The sequence below is a fragment of the Leucopleurus acutus genome (assembly GCF_964270905.1).
Source record: "Leucopleurus acutus genome assembly, chromosome: 5".
Lineage (NCBI taxonomy): Eukaryota > Metazoa > Chordata > Mammalia > Artiodactyla > Delphinidae > Leucopleurus > Leucopleurus acutus.
In genome coordinates this window covers 121520321-121538510 of record NC_139147.1, presented here as the reverse complement: position 1 = coordinate 121538510, position 18190 = coordinate 121520321, and the positions used below count along the sequence as shown (strand labels likewise).

The 18190-nt window shown below is 35.7% G+C and overlaps 1 protein-coding gene across 2 annotated transcripts in view; it reads right to left on the bottom strand.

Annotated features, from left to right (window-relative positions):
- The window catches only part of XRN1 (5'-3' exoribonuclease 1), a 100926-nt gene that overhangs the window by 82144 nt on the left and 592 nt on the right, over positions 1-18190 (bottom strand). For both annotated transcript variants that reach the window (XM_082840277.1, XM_082840278.1), the window contains exons 2-9: positions 10865-11097; positions 7280-7377; positions 5994-6103; positions 5793-5903; positions 3722-3804; positions 1416-1503; positions 1165-1333; positions 196-263 (exon numbers count right to left, since the gene is read on the bottom strand). In XM_082840277.1, coding sequence (XP_082696403.1) covers positions 196-263; positions 1165-1333; positions 1416-1503; positions 3722-3804; positions 5793-5903; positions 5994-6103; positions 7280-7377; positions 10865-11097 — 960 coding nt within the window. The remainder of the gene's footprint in view (positions 1-195; positions 264-1164; positions 1334-1415; positions 1504-3721; positions 3805-5792; positions 5904-5993; positions 6104-7279; positions 7378-10864; positions 11098-18190) is intronic.

The window sequence follows — 18190 nt, the reverse complement described above, 5'->3', positions numbered from 1 at the left end:
TGGGGACTTCATCTATTACTCTGAAAACTAAAAATGAAAAGCAAATAGAAATAAAAATAACTTAGGTGAAATTACTTATACAGAATGACCAACTTGAGTAGAATCACAAAAACTTTTTCTTCTGGTATTATGTAATTGGTTACTAACCATTTATAGCTACCTGGGACAGGAAAACAAAAACTTCTAGTTACTTACATCTGATAGTTTCACAAGGTATTTCTCAAATCGAGGTAAGTTGAGATGTCCACTTTCATTAATATAACCTAAAAGGAACAAAATCTAAACTTGTACTAAAAACTGACATTATTTTTTCTAAACAATTCTACAACATTTTTACAAAACATTGAGTTTTGACATTCTACTAATCAAGAAAAAACAGTGTTGGACTATGTAAGTGGCCCTAGTTTCTATGAACTTGATGTTACTATAATACACAGTATGTAAGAACTGAAGGAAAATATAAAAAATTCCACGTTTACATAGTAATAATCTTCCCAAATTTCCAAACAACACTGGGAGACAGTTAATTAAATTAAATATGTTCTAGAATCTATCTAGGTCATTCATTTGATATGTTAACTTAAGAAAGAAAAGACTAATGTCCTGCTACTCTGTTGATTGACTGATTGATTAGCTGATTGACTTGCTGTGCAGCGTGACTTGCCGGATCTTAGTTCCCTGACCAGGGATTGAACCCGTGCCTTCTGCAGTAAAAATGCGGAATCCTAACCACTGGATGGCCAGGGAATTCCCTGTCGTCTGTTTTATTCAGCATCACCACTGTCAGTTTCCCATTTTAACTTGAAAATCTCTCCCTCATATTAAATACTCTGATGATTATCCATTCAGAAAACTAAATTTCTATGCTTAAATACGAAACGAGCTAAGTGAAACGAGCAACCTCTGCTGGCTTTCTTAAGCCATTTAAGGTGGAGATTAGTTAGGTATCAATAAATGAGACTGCTTAACTGGCGTCATCTTCTTTGCTTGTGAACCATTGAAAATTACAACTTTAGAGAGCTTGGTACCTTAGACTAAAAGAAACTCCAAATTCTTTTCCTACTTTAGTTGTACATACCATAATCTAATAAACTGAGTGACATTTTTAGGGTTAGTTGAGTGCTAACTTAAAGTAGCTTCAAACAAATATTAAACTTTTCTTACCCCCAAGTTCTGGCAGGATGGTAATATATGTTCCATAAAGCAGAGGCAGTGCATCATGATTAATATGTAAATGAGGTAGATGAGGGATAAAATCATTGCCAACAAGAAATCCCATCAAAATCCAATCATCTATTATCCTTTCAATATCATATTTAAATGTGATCTTGTCCTATGCAATATGAAGAGAAGAGTTAAATCCTATGGAAATTTCTGCATATTCATCTTTGGCCCATGGTTATATTAATACTTACTTTTAATGCTGAAAACTCATAGTCAATATACTCTCTCATTAAAGACAAGTGTAGAAGGTGAAATGTGGTTTCTTCTGGTGCGCATACCCTGTAATTAGTCAGATGATCAACACAGAGCTTATTATATTTTTAAGGTTCAAGTTTAAAAACGTAGCTTAAAATAAAACATCATTAGAAAATAGTTAATTCTTGTCATTAAGGCATGTAATTTATAGGCAAGCTGCAGGGTAATGTTAAGATAAAAATATAACTACAATTACAACAGAGATAAAGTTCATAATAATAGGTTTACAATATGCTTTCTGTGGAAGGACTCTCAGAATTGAGAAAGTCTAAATAATACATAATAGATGTAATAAACCAGTGGGATCTGGTCCATTTAAGGCTGGCCACCAGCAGAAAGCATATAGATAAGTGAGTACGTATACTTTTATATCTACTGCAGTACAGTCCAAGGCTTCAATGTTGAGGCACCATCACTTCCTCCTCTTACCTTTTCCGGGCTTGGTATAGGGGTCTATATTCCTGGCTGTGGCCTATACTCCAGGATTAATTACAAGTAAGAATATAAGCTGTTAACAGCATATTAAAAGCATTTATACACCATGAACAAATGGGATTTTCTTCAGGAATGCAAAGATAGTCCAACATAAGAAAATAAATCAATGTAATACACCATATTAATAAACAAAGGGAGAAAAAACCCCGCATAATCATTTAACAGAAAAAGCATACGTCAAAATTCAACACTCTTTCATGATAAAAACATTCAGCAAAGTAGGAACAGAAGGGAATTTCCTTATAGCATAATCAATGGTGAAAGACTGAAAGCTTTCCTCCCAAGGAAAGGAATTCTTGTTCCTAAGATCAGTAACAAGACAAGGATGCCCATTTTCACTATAGTTATTCAACATTATGCTGGAAGTCTAGCCAAGGCAAGTAGGCAAGAAAAGAAATAAAAGGTATCCAAACTGCAAAAGAAGAAGTAAAACTCTATTTACAGATGGTGTAATTCTATATGTAGAAATCCCATAGAATCTACAAAAAAAAAAAATACTACCACTAAAAAATGAATTCAGCATAAGTGCAGGGTATAAGGTCAACACAAAAATCAGTTGTGTTTCTACATACCAGCAATAAACAATCCAAAAAGGAAATTAAGAAACAATTCCACTTACAATACCATCCAAAAGAATAAAACACTCGGAAATAAACTTGACCAAGGAAGCAAAAGAAAAAGCCAGAGGCAAAAAAACTGAAATCAAAGATACAGAGAACAGACTGATGATTCACAAAGGTAGGGGATGGGGGTGGGTGAAATGGGTGAAGGCGGTGAAAAGGTATAAATTTCCAGTTATAAGATAAATAAGCTCTGAGGATGTAATGCACAGCAGGTAACTATATTTAAAAACATTATTTTCAATTAAAGGAAAAAAAAGAAGAAAGGAGGCAAAAGACTTGTACACTAAAACTACAAAACTGAAAGAAATTAAAGAAGACACAAATGAATGGAATGACATTTTATGTTAATAGACTGGAAGACTTGATATCAAGATGTGAATGCTACCCAAAGGGATCTATAGATTCAATGCTGTCCCAATCAAAATCCCAACTTTTTTACAAAAAAACCCAGAAAACCTATCTTAAAAATTATTAACCTCAGGAGACCCCAAACAGCCAAAATAATCGTGAAAAAGAAGAATATAGTTGGAGATCTCACCCTTCCTGATTTCAAAACTTACTACAAAGCTACAGTTATCAAAATACTTGTGGTACTGGCATAAAGACAGACATATAGACCAACGGAATAGAATACAGATCCCAGAAACAAACCCTTGCATATATGGTCACGTGATTTTTGACCAGGGAGCCAAGATCATTCAATGGGGAAAAGACAGTTTTTCAACAAATGTTGTTCAGAAAACTGGACATCCACATGCAAAAGAATGAAGACAGACCATTACCTTACACCACATATAAAAATTAACTTGACATAGATCAAAGACCTAAATGTTAAGAGTTAATACTTATAAAACCCTTAGAATAAAATGGGAAAAGGCTTTATGACATTGCATTCAGCAATGATTTCTTGCATATTACACTAAAAAGTACAGGCAACAAAAGAAAAAAATAGATTGGAATTCATCAAAATTAAAAATTTTGTACATCAAATGACTCCATCAACAGAGTGAAAAGGCAACCCAGGGACTGGGAGAAAATATTTACAGGTCATATACCTGTTAAGGGATTACTATTCCTAATTTAATTTCTGTTCTACCTTCTGATATATAGGCAGTATGATTTACCTTTGTGTCTTTTTGCCACCAAACCGAACCTCTTCTCTTAAAAGAGAGAAATGTGCTTCATGACTTGTTAATCCAAGCATAATCTGTTGAAAAATGATGAAGAAATGTTTCTATTCTCTCATTTTTTATAGCATCGGGTTCACAAAAGCAATCAAAAAACGTTTCTATATAGAGAACATGCTTATTTAAGGAAAATAATTCATTAACAAATTAAATGTATAACTATCAAAATATGATACATCTACAGGTTATAAATTGGGTAAATTCTGTGTACTTTTCTAAGAAAAAAATGTTCACTTTAGACTCAAATAACCTTTATAACCACCCCACTGTACCCCCATAAAAAAATTCCAATAATGTTCTCTTGGTTTTTACACCTTTCCACTTGCCACGGAGGAATGGGTAAGGAATTAGGGCAACAGCATTTCCATGACAGAAGAATACAGGACTCTTCTGGAGGCCAAGATACCTTTAGTATGTGGAAACTCAGAAAAAACTGGAAAAGGATATTTTCAGTTAATATTCTCACATAGTATTCTAATCCCCAAAGTAAGTCAAATAGTCTAGTGAGCCATATCAACCAACTGCAATGTATATTGTTTATTTTCATTTAATCCTGATTCAAAGAAAATAAAGCATTTATGAAGCAATCAGGGAAATGAGAATACTAAATGGTTATTTATATATTAATGATTTGTTAATTTTTGTTTTATGTGGGATATCATTGGGGTTATCATTTTTAATATTCTCCATCATGAAATATTTATAGATTAAATAATACATGTCATATACTTCAAGAATACAGGGGATGGGCTTCCCTCATGGCACAGTGGTTAAGAATCTGCCTGCCAATGCAGGGGACACAGGTTCGAGCCCTGGTCCGGGAAGATCCCACATGCCCTGGAGCAACTAAGCCCGTGCGCCACAACTACTGAGCCTGTGTTCTACAGCCCGTGAGCCACAACTACTGAGCCCACGTGCTACAATTACTGAAGCCCACGTGCCTAGAGCCCGTGCTCTGCAACAAGAGAAGCCACCACAGTGAGAAGCCCCGCACACTGCAACGAAGAGTAGCCCCCGCTCGCTGCAACTAGAGAAAGCCCACGCGCAGCAACGAAGACCAACGCAGCCAAAAAATAAATAAATACATAAATTTATTAAAAAAAAAGAAAAAAGTCTTAAAAAAAAAAAGAATCCAGGGGAGGAGAAGGAAGGAGACAGATGATTAGGGAAAGGAGCTGAAGGTTACTGAAGACAGATGAAGGACACAAGGAGGTTCATTATGCTCTCTCCTTTACATCTGTTTATATTTGCAAACTTCTGTAATAGAAAGTTAAAACAAAAAGAGTCTAGCAAACTTGGGTTATGGAGTCATCAGATCAGGTGGTATTAAAAATCGTGTATTAAGAATGAGGGTAAAAAGGGCCCTCTATCCTGACCTCAGCAGAGTATTCATAGCACTAGGGTCAGTCAGGTGTGAACACTAACTATAGAGACCTGTTGATCATAAACTATGGCAAAAGAACTCCTTTTCCAAATGTTTTAGAACTTTGGTAATAGCAGAAGTAGCAATCATTATTATATCTCTGATATTTGTTCCCATAGCCAGAAATCTTCTTAAATGTTTTTTTTAATTTTTAATTTTTTTTTTTGGCTGCGTTTGGTCTTCATTGCTGTGCGTGGGCTTTCTCTAATTGTCGCGAGTGGGGACTACTCTTCGTTGCGGTGTGCGGGCTTCTCATTGTGGTGACTTCTCGTTGTGGAACACAGGCTCTAGGCGTGCGGGCTTCAGTAGCTGTGACACACGAGCTCTAGAGCTCAGGCTCAGTAGTTGTGGCTCGTGGGCTCTAGAGCACAGGCTCAGTAGTTGTGGCGCACGGGCTTAGTTGCTCCGCGGCATGTGGGATCTTCCCGGACCAGGGCTCGAACCCGTGTCTCCTGCATTGGCAGGCGGATTCTTAACCACTGCGCCACCAGAGAAGCCCAGAAATCTTCTTTTATTAAGACCAAGTTTCCTAGCTATTTTAACTACAATGGCATAAGATTAGAATACAATAAACATTATACCTACCAAGTCAGCATCTAAGCCATAAAGACAGTGTCTGGTGTTTGGATCATGATCTGGCTTTGCCTTCTCGGATCTGATAAATTCCATGATTTTATGTTCTCCTTCTCCAGGAGTCTAAATATAATGTTTAAAAAAAATGTGGTAATATGCTATATTTCTCAAGATTAAATTTAAAAAACTCTTTAAATAAAATAAGATAATAACCTCATGGCCTGAGAAATAGATGGTAACTCCTTGCCACGACTTGTCTGTAGAAATTTTCATATTTACAAAATACTTCAGATGTTCGTGTAACCTGGCCATGAATTCAGTCCCTAAAAATAAAAGGTTTTTAAAAATTTAATCTGAAAGAGATAAAAAAACAGTGAGTTCCCAGTGACAACATGAAATTGGATCTGGGTATCCAGGGAATAGCTAGGTTAAAGATCTCCCAAGGAGGTCAAAAGCTCTCTTGCTTATCTTGAAAAGCGAGTAATGTTGTATCTTTCCCAACCAAATATCACAACTATTTCCAACTTTACCAGGCACCCCAAAATGAAGTTAATGTCAGATGGGGAAATTCAAAGAAGGTTACTGCTGCCTCAGGACTATGCTTCGAATATTTTCACACAAGGGCAGGGTTTCAACACTCCAACAAACTTCAATCTTCTATTTCTCTGCTGGATTCTAAAGTTTTTTGTTTTTTTTTAAGGCATGTAGCTTCAATAAGATTGCCAATAACAACAACTATTATCATTACTATTTTTAACCTGAAAAATTACTATTAATATGGAAACTGAGTCTACAATGATTATGTTTCAGGAAAAGCCCAGATAGTCAATAGTCAAAGGCAATAAGTCTTAAACTGTATAACGATAAAACTGGTTATTAAATTGGGCAATGTGTCATTAGGGGACTTAATGAAAGAGAAAACTAGCATAGCAAAAATTAATGAGATAGTACGATTATAAGATTTTTTTTCAATGTAAAGAATTATAATGATGTTAGACAAAACTCTAGGAAGGGCAGACTGTGCTGTTGCATATAAGATTAAACTTTTAATACTGATAAATTAATTCTTCCTTAAAGTCACAGAAATCTTAACAGCCTCTGAGAAGAAGAGTAAGCACTCTAGACGAGGAAAGTGGGTTTCTTCTCCTGAATACAAGCTAGCTCTATGAACTTGGGTGAACCACAACCTCATTGAGTCAGCTTTCATACAAATAAATGGCAGGAGTAGGACTGATCTTGTAAGTTCCTTCTAGGTCAGGAATTTTGTGCATCTGGGAGAGTCCTGTCCATAGGTGCCCTTATCAGCATCTGTAAATCCCTACAGTGGGTCTCCATAGGGGCATTTATGACCAAGGTGACCAAACCATCTCATGAAGAGACATAACTGGGAAAATACAGCAAATAGAATCCTAAGGACAAAATAAATAGAGGTTAGAAAAGAGAAATAAATTTACATTTACATTTTAAATCTGCCAGAATTTTTCTCTCAGTGAATTTACCTGGTGTAATGCAGTTGGAATCAAATCTGGCCTCTGTAGGAAGAGTTTCTCCTTTTTCTATTGCCTTTTTAATTTTGTCTTCTGCCTCCTTTGCTGACCTTAAATGTTAAGGGGGAAAAGAAGTGCTCAACTTTCTGGAAAAAATAGAGATCTCTACATAAAGTAAAAGGTTATTTAGAAGTTTTTGTAACTAAAATACTAATTCATCAATTTTAAGTTCAAAACATATAAGTTTTGAAATGTCTATAATCAATAAAGATGAGCCTCAGAATTGTTTCTTTTCATTTATAGAACTGAGTTTTTCAGCTAGGGACTATAGAAGTAGAACATTATAACAGTATAAAACTGACAAAGAATGTTACAAATACTTATTATAAAGTAATTCTTTTCTAATCACAAATATACAGCATATTAGTTCTAGAAATAATTTCAAAAGTATAGCATAAACATTCATTATACACACTACATTTAATAATATCAAATAAGTACATCATTAAAATGATCTCTAAGAATATTATATAAAAATAATTATAAAATTGTAATGTATATCTTTGGGTTTCCTCATGAAAACATCTAAAGCGAAAGCCTAATAACATTAATGACATCAGTAGCCAAAATGATCTCATTTTTGAGGCAACAGGATTTACTAAGAAGAACATGATTTTTAGAGTCCGATAGACACAGGTTTGAATACTGGCATCCCAATTCCAATCTGGCTTCTCCAGTAACCCATGTGTGGCACACAAATATGCCACATGGCATACAAGTTAGGAAGTCCTGCTTTATGTACATTTTCTATAGCCTTGTTATTAGCTCTATCTACTGTGCCCTGTGGAATTCTATTTCCGTGATAAACAAACTCTTCTTCGTATTTAACCTCTCTCTCTTACCAACCTCTTCAATATAACAAAGACTCTGAAGATATCAACTCATTTGTAATCACTCCAATGGAAGCCATTCTTTCCTCTTTTCTCCCCTTCCTTCTTTGACTGAAGAAATGATTATTCAATGTTACTATGTGACAAGTTCTTGGGATACAACAAAAAAGAAATGATTCCTCCTCTTGGAATTTACACTCTAGTGGGGAGATAGAAATTAAACAGCCATAATGTCTAATGTAGCTGCAATATAGAGAATGTTTGGGACAGGGGCAAGGCAAAACTATTAAAGTAATCTAGGTAGAAGATTATGGTGGCCTAGGCTGACAGTAGCAGTAAAGATGAAAAGAAGTAAGTAGATATGACTTAGATGTGAGGAATAAGGAAGAGAGAGAAGTCCAATTACTCTTGGACTTTGGAGTTGAGCAGTTATTTACATGATGTTATTCACAGAAACATAGAAGGAAGGCAGGTTTGAGGCAAAGATGAGTTCAGTTCTGAATATATTAAGCCTGAAATGTATCTATGGTATCTAGAGGAGGCATTTAGCAAGCATTTGGATGTATACAAGCTCTGGAAAGAGATATCCACCAGAAAGATAAGTTTGGGAGTCATCAGTACAGATTCAGTACTTAAAGTCATTGGATAAGATATCTTAGGACCCAGGACGGAACCTTAAGAAACATCAATATTTGAGACAAAGCAGAGGAAGAGAATGTAACAAGGAGATTAAGAAGGTACAGTCAGAAAGAATTCCCTGGAGTACAGTGGTTAGAGCTTGGCACTTCCACTGCCGGGGCCCAGGTTCCATCCCCGGTCACAGAGTATAGTTACCTGAAGGTCATGGGAAGGAAGTTCAAGAAAGAAATAATGGTCAACACTGCTAAATACCAGAGATAAATGAAGTAATATAAAGACAGAATTATTCTCTAGATTTAGCCCCTTTAAGGAGTCTATTAATAATCTTGTAAGGAAGTTTCAGTGGCACGGTGGGGATGAAAGACAGATGGCAGCAGATTTAAAAGATGGCAGAGATGCGAAGTGATGAGGATTAAAGATTATGAGCAAAGAAAACAGTCGTCATGGAGAATGAGGAAAAGCTGACTGGGGGATTTGGAGGAAACATGGCACACTCGATGCCGCCACAGTACCGAGCGAACGCTTGTGGTGGTTAGGGTCAACTGGCCCTCGACGCCCATTCCTCTCTCCTAGTCTGTCTTCTGATACTGGAGAGGTTGGAAGAAAGCTATAAAAAAATTAAACTCTCAGGCTTCCCTGCAGCTAGGCTTCTGGATATGACTTAGCTTCTTAATCTCTGGATCAGAGCTAAAGGAATAAATTCCTAGAACTACCTGTTCTGGTCAGGGCCTCTGAACTCCTTCACCTTCCTGAATGTTGCAGTAGTGATGCCATCAGTGGGTGAGTTCTATGATGTTGTTCTGGAAGTCATTCTTAAAGGCTAACCTAAATGCACAACCTTTTGGCTTTTACAATGATTTTTATAAGCACCCAATTCTCTGTATTATATTTCTTTCTGCTCAGAATAGTTAAATTTCTATTACCTGCAACTGATTGATACAGTGGGCTTATATAACCCTTTCTCAACACTAGATTATCTAGCCCAGCAGCGCCCCAAAACTAGTTTAACAAATACCAGGGGAATCTGGTAAACATAGTTTCCAGGGCCTAGTTTTTAGAGGTTCAGATTAAGTAAGTCTTGGGTGGTACTTGAGAATCTAAATTTTAGTAAGAGATGGCCCTTGTCTTCAAGGATTTCACAGTTCCAATATCTTCAGTATCTTTTCTCTTTTGATATTTAAATTAGTAGAGTTTACCATCCTCTACCCATTCTCACTGCTAGCTTTCTCCAAGGTACTCTCCCACCTTCCTTGATGATTTCCACATCTGATTCATAGGTGCCCTTTCTACTTCTTTACCTGCCATTGTGATGAAAGGAAAGGATCTATTAGGCTAATGACCTATCAAACTCACTAGACTCAGGGTGTCTTTCCTTCAGTTCCAACAACCCTCTTAACTTTACTCCTGTTACTCATAACAAGGACACTGCATGTTTTCATTGTTATTTAGAAATATTCCACAGGTCCAGGATTTTGACTTTAAAATCTTCTCTGTATACAACTCCTTTTCAACCTTTTGCTTCTACTACCCAGGTCGTACACTGGGCTGATAATATCTCTAGTGTCCTAACTCAGTTCTCTTCTCATACTCTATCCATCCCCTTCTAATCTAATTTGCCTTTCTCCCCAGTGGGGACCCATGTTCAAGCAGGGTGAGCATCTAGCCCAGGGTCAAATTAAATGTCAGTGATATTCTCATTAGAACAATCTCTCAGTTCACTCTGCAGTTCCACAGCTCAGGACGAAATACTCTAGGAATTTTCTCTACTACTACCATTTCCAAATTACCAAGTTTTAGGAAGTCTGAAAAATTTGTGACACAGAACAACAGAGTAACTTTATACAACCCATCATATATGTTGAGAAATGACACCTCATTTGAATTCCTAATTCATTTACTTGATTGATAAAACATGACACTGTAAGTCTGAGATACTTCCACTTCTGGGGGGAAATTTAAGCAGAAAAGAAACGTGAATGGGAGATGCACTGTGTTAAGTCAATTACCTTTGAAGTAATATATTTTATTAATCTAAACAGTATTCGAAAATAAACCATAAATGTTTTACCTAAAACGCCTCCCACGCTGCTGGTTCATCTTTGCTCGAGGAGCCACACCGTCAACGGCCATGAAGAACACTTTCCTAGGTTTAATAATGCGAAACAACACCTCCAAGTAGTGAAAAATATCAGTAAAGATTTTATCATCTGAAATTCTGAAGTGAACATCATCATCATTAGGATGGGAACACTGATGTATAATACCATTCATATCCAGGTATAAGTTATCAAATTCAGGAATCTAAAAAACAAAGAAAAATGATCAAGATCATTATTATAATCAAACACAGATACCTAGACATCTGATCAAAAGCAGGATACAGGGGCTTATTCTTATTATATAAAAACTGAGTAAATCACAGTTGAATAAAGAAAGTAAACAGGAGGAATAAGTAAGACAGAGACATATTATGTGGTTACATTATGCACCTAAAGCTTGATCACATTTACTGTCAGGAAATTATCTACTTATTTAAAATAAGATAACCTGAGAAAACACCAAATAAAGCTCTTGGTTGATTTGGTACTCAAAATATTAGTTTCCTTTCTTCCTACAATTTGACATTAACTCCTCAAAGCCTCAATTTCCTCTATAAATGAGTAACATAATGCCCATTTATATCAAAAGGCTATTTGTACATGGTCATTAAAAGGTTTTACAAGTGATTTAAAGCCTTATTGTATATCTGGTTTCACTGAAACAGAATCATTAATTTGGTTATATTAACTTAAAAAGCTTAGATTATGCCAAGAAATTTAGGAAACTTTGAAAACTGATTTGTTTTTTATAGGTGGATTAAATAGTTTCTAAACTTTGGCTAACAGGCATCTACTTTTATAGAAAGGCCTTCATGGTTCTGACTCTGATTGACGTTTCCTCTATTTAAATGTCTGTGAACAAGTAATGGGAACACTACTGAAACAAATATAAACTAACAAGGAACTAAAATGGGCACAACTTAATATCTAGTGTAATTAAGGGATCTGAGAGTAGTCTGCCTTACATACTAATTGAAGGAAAGTATTTTGAATTTTCAAACATAAAAACATAATGGGCATTTTTGTATAAACTTAATGAAAACTATCTCTGAAACAATTATTCAAATTTTACCATATGCATAGGTAACAATCCATTTTCCTGTTACTGAGAAAATAACATGCCTTTGAGTTTTAGGAGTAAAAAGTTTTGGTCTTTGAATCAATGAACACCATAAAAATACATTTATAAAACACCTATTTACATAGGATTGGACTAAGTAAAAAAAATTTAAATGCCCTTAGTGAGTATTAGACTCGAATGAAATGACAACTGTGATCATGAGGTTTTAAATGTACATTCAAGATTTACTGTTTGTTTCAAGAAATCTAAAAACTCAGTCAAAATCTCAATGTGATTTTTTTTTTTGAGGGGGTGGGGGTACTTTACAAAATGATTACAAAGTTTCCTTAGGAGAATAAACATGTAAGAGAGCATATTAAAGGGAGCGTAATGAAGGAAAACCTGCCCTATATGATATTTTTAATTATAAAATAGACAGTTTAATTGAACCAAATAGTTTAGAAGTAGTCCAAATGTACACAGAAATTTAGTATATAAGAGACATTTCAAATCAGTGTAAGAAAGGGATGGGACACCTATGTAACTATTTGGAAACAAAACTGTATTTCACCTTATAACAAAATAAATTCCAGAAGGATTAGAAATTTTAATGTGAGAAATGTAAGTAAAACAATTATATACAAATATTTTGGCAATTTTCATGTGGGAAAGTTAGAAATCATAAATCAAACAAATGATGGAGTTGGCTACCTAAAAATGTATTTTTAAAATCTTGTAGGGAAAAAATAGTGCCATAAACAAGCCCAACTGAAAATGACAAAATGCAGGAAAATACTTGCAAATTAGGACCAAGTCAACATTCCTAATGTATAGAACAACCCTCAAATATCAAGTAAGAAAAAGAGCATATGTTAAAAGTAAGTATGGAAAATGCAAAGCAATTCAAAAGAAGAAACACAAAAGTCTAAATGATATGAAAAAAATGTTCAACATTCCCAAATTTCTAATTAAAATGATACATCATTTTCCCCATCATGTTAGCAAAGATTAGAAAGATGGATGTTACCCAATATTGGTAAGAATTTGGAGAAATGCATATTTCATGTTATTAAAAGCAATAGCTGGCATTTATTAGCTTATTAGGTGCCAAACATTGGGCTAAACACTTACATTCATTCTCTCACTTAATTATGGTAACAATCTTAAAAGAGAGATATTTCGATTCCCCATTTTATATTAGAGGAAAATCACAGGGCTAAAAGGGAGAGAGGTGGCATAGACATATACCCAATAGTCTGGGATGGGAATATAAACTGGTGTAACTAATATGAAAATATATATCAAAATTTGAGGTGTGCACATCTTTTGTGTGTGTGTGTGTGTGTGTGTGTGTGTGTGTGTGCACATCTGTGACCCAGGACTTCTACTATTGGAAATTTATCCTGAGAAATAATCAGAAATGTGCACAAAGACATAAGTACAAGATTATTCATGGCAGTACTGTTCGGAAAAGATAAAAAATTATATTATGTAACAAATGGGAAAAGAATTTGAAAAAGGATACGTGTCAATATATGTGTAACTGAATCACTTTGCTGTACACCTGAAACTAACACAACATTGTTAATCAACTATACTCCAATATAAAATAAAAAGTTAAAAAAAAGAAAAGATAAAAAATGAAAACAATGCCTAATAATAAAGAAAATTGATAATGGTACATCCACACAAGGGAATACTACAAAGTAATTACAAATTATAATATAGATTCATATTTGGCATGGGATAATGTACATAATACATATGGTCAAGTGACAAAAGTAGTTTATAAAACAGCAGGTAAATTATTATCCCACTTATTGAAAATATTTATCTACATATGTATCTGCATAGAAACTGGACCATAGTGTATAGGCAATTTGTGGTTTCTTAGAATGGTAAATGTTATTGGTCAGAGGGTTTAATTCTTTTCCCCCATCTACCTCCAGTAACCTAGGACATTGAGTAAGCATATAGTAGACGTGCAACTTCCCCTTGGATTTTCTGTATTAGGCTTTGTTTTTTGTTTGTTTGGTATTTTATAATCTTTCTGTAATTTCCACATTCTGGTCTAGTCTATTGTCCTCAACTTTAAGGAAAGTGCTTTTTTTAAAAAATAATGTTTTGCTTGGTTTCATCCCTCCTCCCTCTCCTTTCCTTCCTTTCTTTCTCCCTATTTACTTATTTACTTAACTCCTTACACTCCCAAGCCTTCACTGAACAAGAAATATGCTAACAGTAAGATAAGACTGCACAAAATATTATATATCTCCGTATTTTTGGATCCTATGGTACATAATTTTTATATTCAATACAGATTTATGAAATAACTATACTTTTATAGTCATAATATACTTCTACCAAACTACTGGACCACTTGAACTAGGCATCAAAAATAGTTCTAGGTGTGTACACATTCAAACACCAATATAAGTCTTGTATATACTATCCATGTCAAGAATTCTCTAAAATAGGAATAGAGTTAAGCTCTACTATTTGTTTGTGTCACCTTTCTTTCTTTTTTCTAATATTACCAGCCATTGGTGCTTAATGCCTATTTCTATTAACTTATTTGAGGTTGCAAAATGGTGATATTCTATCACTTCCTTTTTATTAATTGTAATACTTTTATAAAGGGGATCATTCTGCCTCTCGGTTACCCAGTGGTACAGGAAAGGTTTTCAAAATTGGGAACTGTGGGGCTTCCCTGGTGGCGCAGTGGTTGAGAGTCCGCCTGCCGATGCAGGGGACACGGGTTCGTGACCCGGTCTGGGAAGATCTCACATGCCACGGAGCGGCTGGGCCCGTGAGCCATGGCCGCTGAGCCTGCGCGTCCAGAGCCTGTGCTCCGCAACAGGAGAGGCCACAACAGTGAGAGGCCCGTGTACCGCAAAAAAATAAATAAAATAAAATACCCTTTAATTAGGTATTTATCATATCACACACACGAGTTTCAGAAAAACAATATTAATATTACCACTAATATGATTAATGGTAATATAATTTTTTTTGCCTAACTTTTCCCCAATTCTCTCTTACTCCCATTTATTTTATAGTTGTGCTATCTAAACATTGTCAGAACACATAGCCATTATACACTAAACTCTCTCTTCACTCTTATTTTGATTTTGTTCTACAGGAAATTATATTTAATGTTCACCACTGGCATTTATGTTGATATTTCCCCAGTCCTTTTGATTGTCTGAAGCTCATTCTCTGGCAGATTCCTCAAGAAAGTGCTCAAAGGAACAATATTGCCTGACTTCTCCTACACTGATCATTTGACCAGCTTATTGTTTATACTTAAGAGTCAGTCGAGGGCTTCCCTGGTGGTGCAGTGGTTGAGAATCTGCCTGCCAATGCAGGGGACACGGTCCTGGTCTGGGAAGATCCCACATGCCACGAAGCGACTGGGACCGTGAGCCACAACTACTGAGCCTGCGCGTCTGGAGCCTGTGCTCCGCAACAAGAGAGGCCGCGATGGTGAGAGGCCCGCGCACCGTGATGAAGAGTGGCCCCCACTCGCCACAACTAGAGAAAGCCCTCATACAGAAACGAAGACCCAACACAGGCAAAAATAATAAATAAATAAAAAAATAAAATTTTTTTTAAAAAGTCAGTTGAGTATCTTTATGTTACTCCATTTTTTTCTGGCATAAAGCACTACTGTGAAAAACTATGATGGGAACCTGATTTTCTTTCCCTTACAAGTCATATGTTCCTTTCTTGTAGGTGACAAAAGCTTTTTTCTCTTTTTCTTTAAAGTCCATGAATTTAACTAGAACATGTCTTGATGCTGGTCATCTGAGTCAATATTCTTGGGTACATGGTATATTCTTTCAACATGGCTTCAATTTTTTCTTTTCAATTTCAGGAAAGGTTTCTTTAATTACAGTTTTAGTATTTGTTCTGTTATATTGCTTTGAACCTTTTTATCTTCTAAAATTTTCTCTTATTTCCCCCTTCTATTTTCTTCTTGCGGCATCATTTGTTTTTGCCTTGCTACTACTTTAGGCTTCACTTCTGGCGTGATTTTGCCATTTATGTCTCATTTTCTTTAGGTTCTGTCACCTTATTCCTGAGTTTTTGTAATTGATATATGTTGTTCTTTCATGTCTTATTTTCTTAGTGCCTTTAGCTCATTCTGAAATAGTAGGTTATAGTTTTGGTCTGTTATGTGTGCATGTTTTTATTGCAAGCTTTTACTGTCTGTATGAATATTATTTTGTTCCTCTTTTCCCCCATAATAACTTTGTATACTATTTGACCTTGACACTTTTCTATCATTCATTTTTATGTAAACTTAATTTTCCTGAACTTTTGGAATGAGAAGGGGTTCAGGAAAGCTTTAACTTTACAAAGCTCCCTCTTCTGCTATTTTGGGGTAGTATTAAAAAATATGGTGGCTTGCCTGGTTTGTTTTCTAAGATTTCTTGACTCTGTAACCCTCCCTCACTTTTATCTTGACCTTATCTCTCTTGTCTCCTTCCTGATAAAATTTTATTTCACTCCCAGCACTTTCTCCTTAGGGTGGGCTCTACCTTAGAATGGTACCTTGCCAAGTCAGTTTTGTGGGTTCACAGGAGTTAGACTGCTCCTGCCCTTTAAAACCCCCCAGTTACAGCTACTGCTATCTAATAGGCTTGTAGAGTCTTAGTGAATATTCTGGAGTTCTGCTCTCAGGTTCATCAGATGTTGCCCCATTTCTCCTTCTTCCTCTTGCACACATGCCAATACCAACTGGGTCTAGAGGCTATCGGTAGTCTGTCCCCACCAAATTGTATCTTGGGGTTCATAGGGATACCCTGTCACATGGTTTTGTTGTAATTGTTCTATGGATTTTAAATTTAGCTATCTAGTTTCTCTTTCTGTTTTCAAATGAGGATTCAGAGAAACCAAAAACTATGCTATGTCACCACTGCCACCATCTTCCCAGAACCCACCCCTCCATCCAGTCCCTTTCCCCAAGGACTAGCTTTTGAACTGCTGTGACTTAGGAACTACCATATTTTAAGTACTGCTTGAGAGAGTAGCTGGTGATTTCTTTTTGAAAGACATCACTTTGATGAACCAAGTTTTAAACCTATTGTTAGTGTTCGTGTCATAAAATTGCCTTAAAGCCATTATTTTTGTTCAGTAACAAAATTCCTCAAGATGGAGAAAATCCAAGATCCTTACACCAAACCAAATTCTGTGCCAAAGAGTAGAGAGTAAAAAGATTACTGAACAGATTGTGCATTGTCAAGTTAGTCTGAATTTTTCAATTTAGAGATAAAGTGCCTGATGCATGGCAGGTACTCAAATATTTGAGTGAAGGATCCAGGAAACGCCTAAGTTAGTTGTCACCATTTTTATCCTCTTCTCTGGAAAGAAATGTTTCCCTAAATCTAATTCAACCCATGCTTCAAATAAATTAAAGACAAACCACCATTCTGGAATTTTTGGTAAGCTTTTTCCTCAATACCAAACCTGACTGGAATCCAACAACAAAGAATCCTTTCCAGAAGTTTAACCCCATCTTCATGCTTACAGTACTTTTTAAAAATAATAAACCATAATTTAATAGACAGCATGATGGTGTTCACTGTATTATTTCCCTCCATGTTAATACAATGCTATCCATCTCAACTAACTCAATTAGCTGTACGAATTTCAAAAATGACTTTGTGTGTGTGTGTGTGTGTGTGTGTGTATGTGTGTGTGTGTGTGTGTCAGAAGTGGGATTTGAACCCACGCCTCCATTCGGAGACAAAAATGACTTTTTCCTGTAAAATATAAAATGGGCAAAAGAGCTACCAAAACCATTAAATGTGACAAATACTAGACCCAAAGTCCAGTTTACCTAATAGACGACTGCTTACTATTTTTTTCCGCAGTTCTAATACCTAAACTACATTTTTGAAGTCTGCACATAAACGTTGCCCTGGGGTCATTATATACCGAATATTACTATTCCTAGTATTAGTGCTCTAACAATCTGTTTCTCTCTCCGTTCACCCCACGTCTCCTTCCTCCCTCATCTCCTTCCTCCCTCTCTCTCCCTTCTCTCTTTCACACACACACACATTCACACAATGAAGCTTCCAAATAACTGCCCCGGCCCCGTCCAAATGTATTTTTATTTCTTTTGGAACAGGGGATTGGTACGGTCCTTGGGGTAACAGAAAAAGAGTAAGGAACTGTATCATAAATATGAACCATCAGCCACGTCAAAAAGTCTACGCGTTGGGGGTAG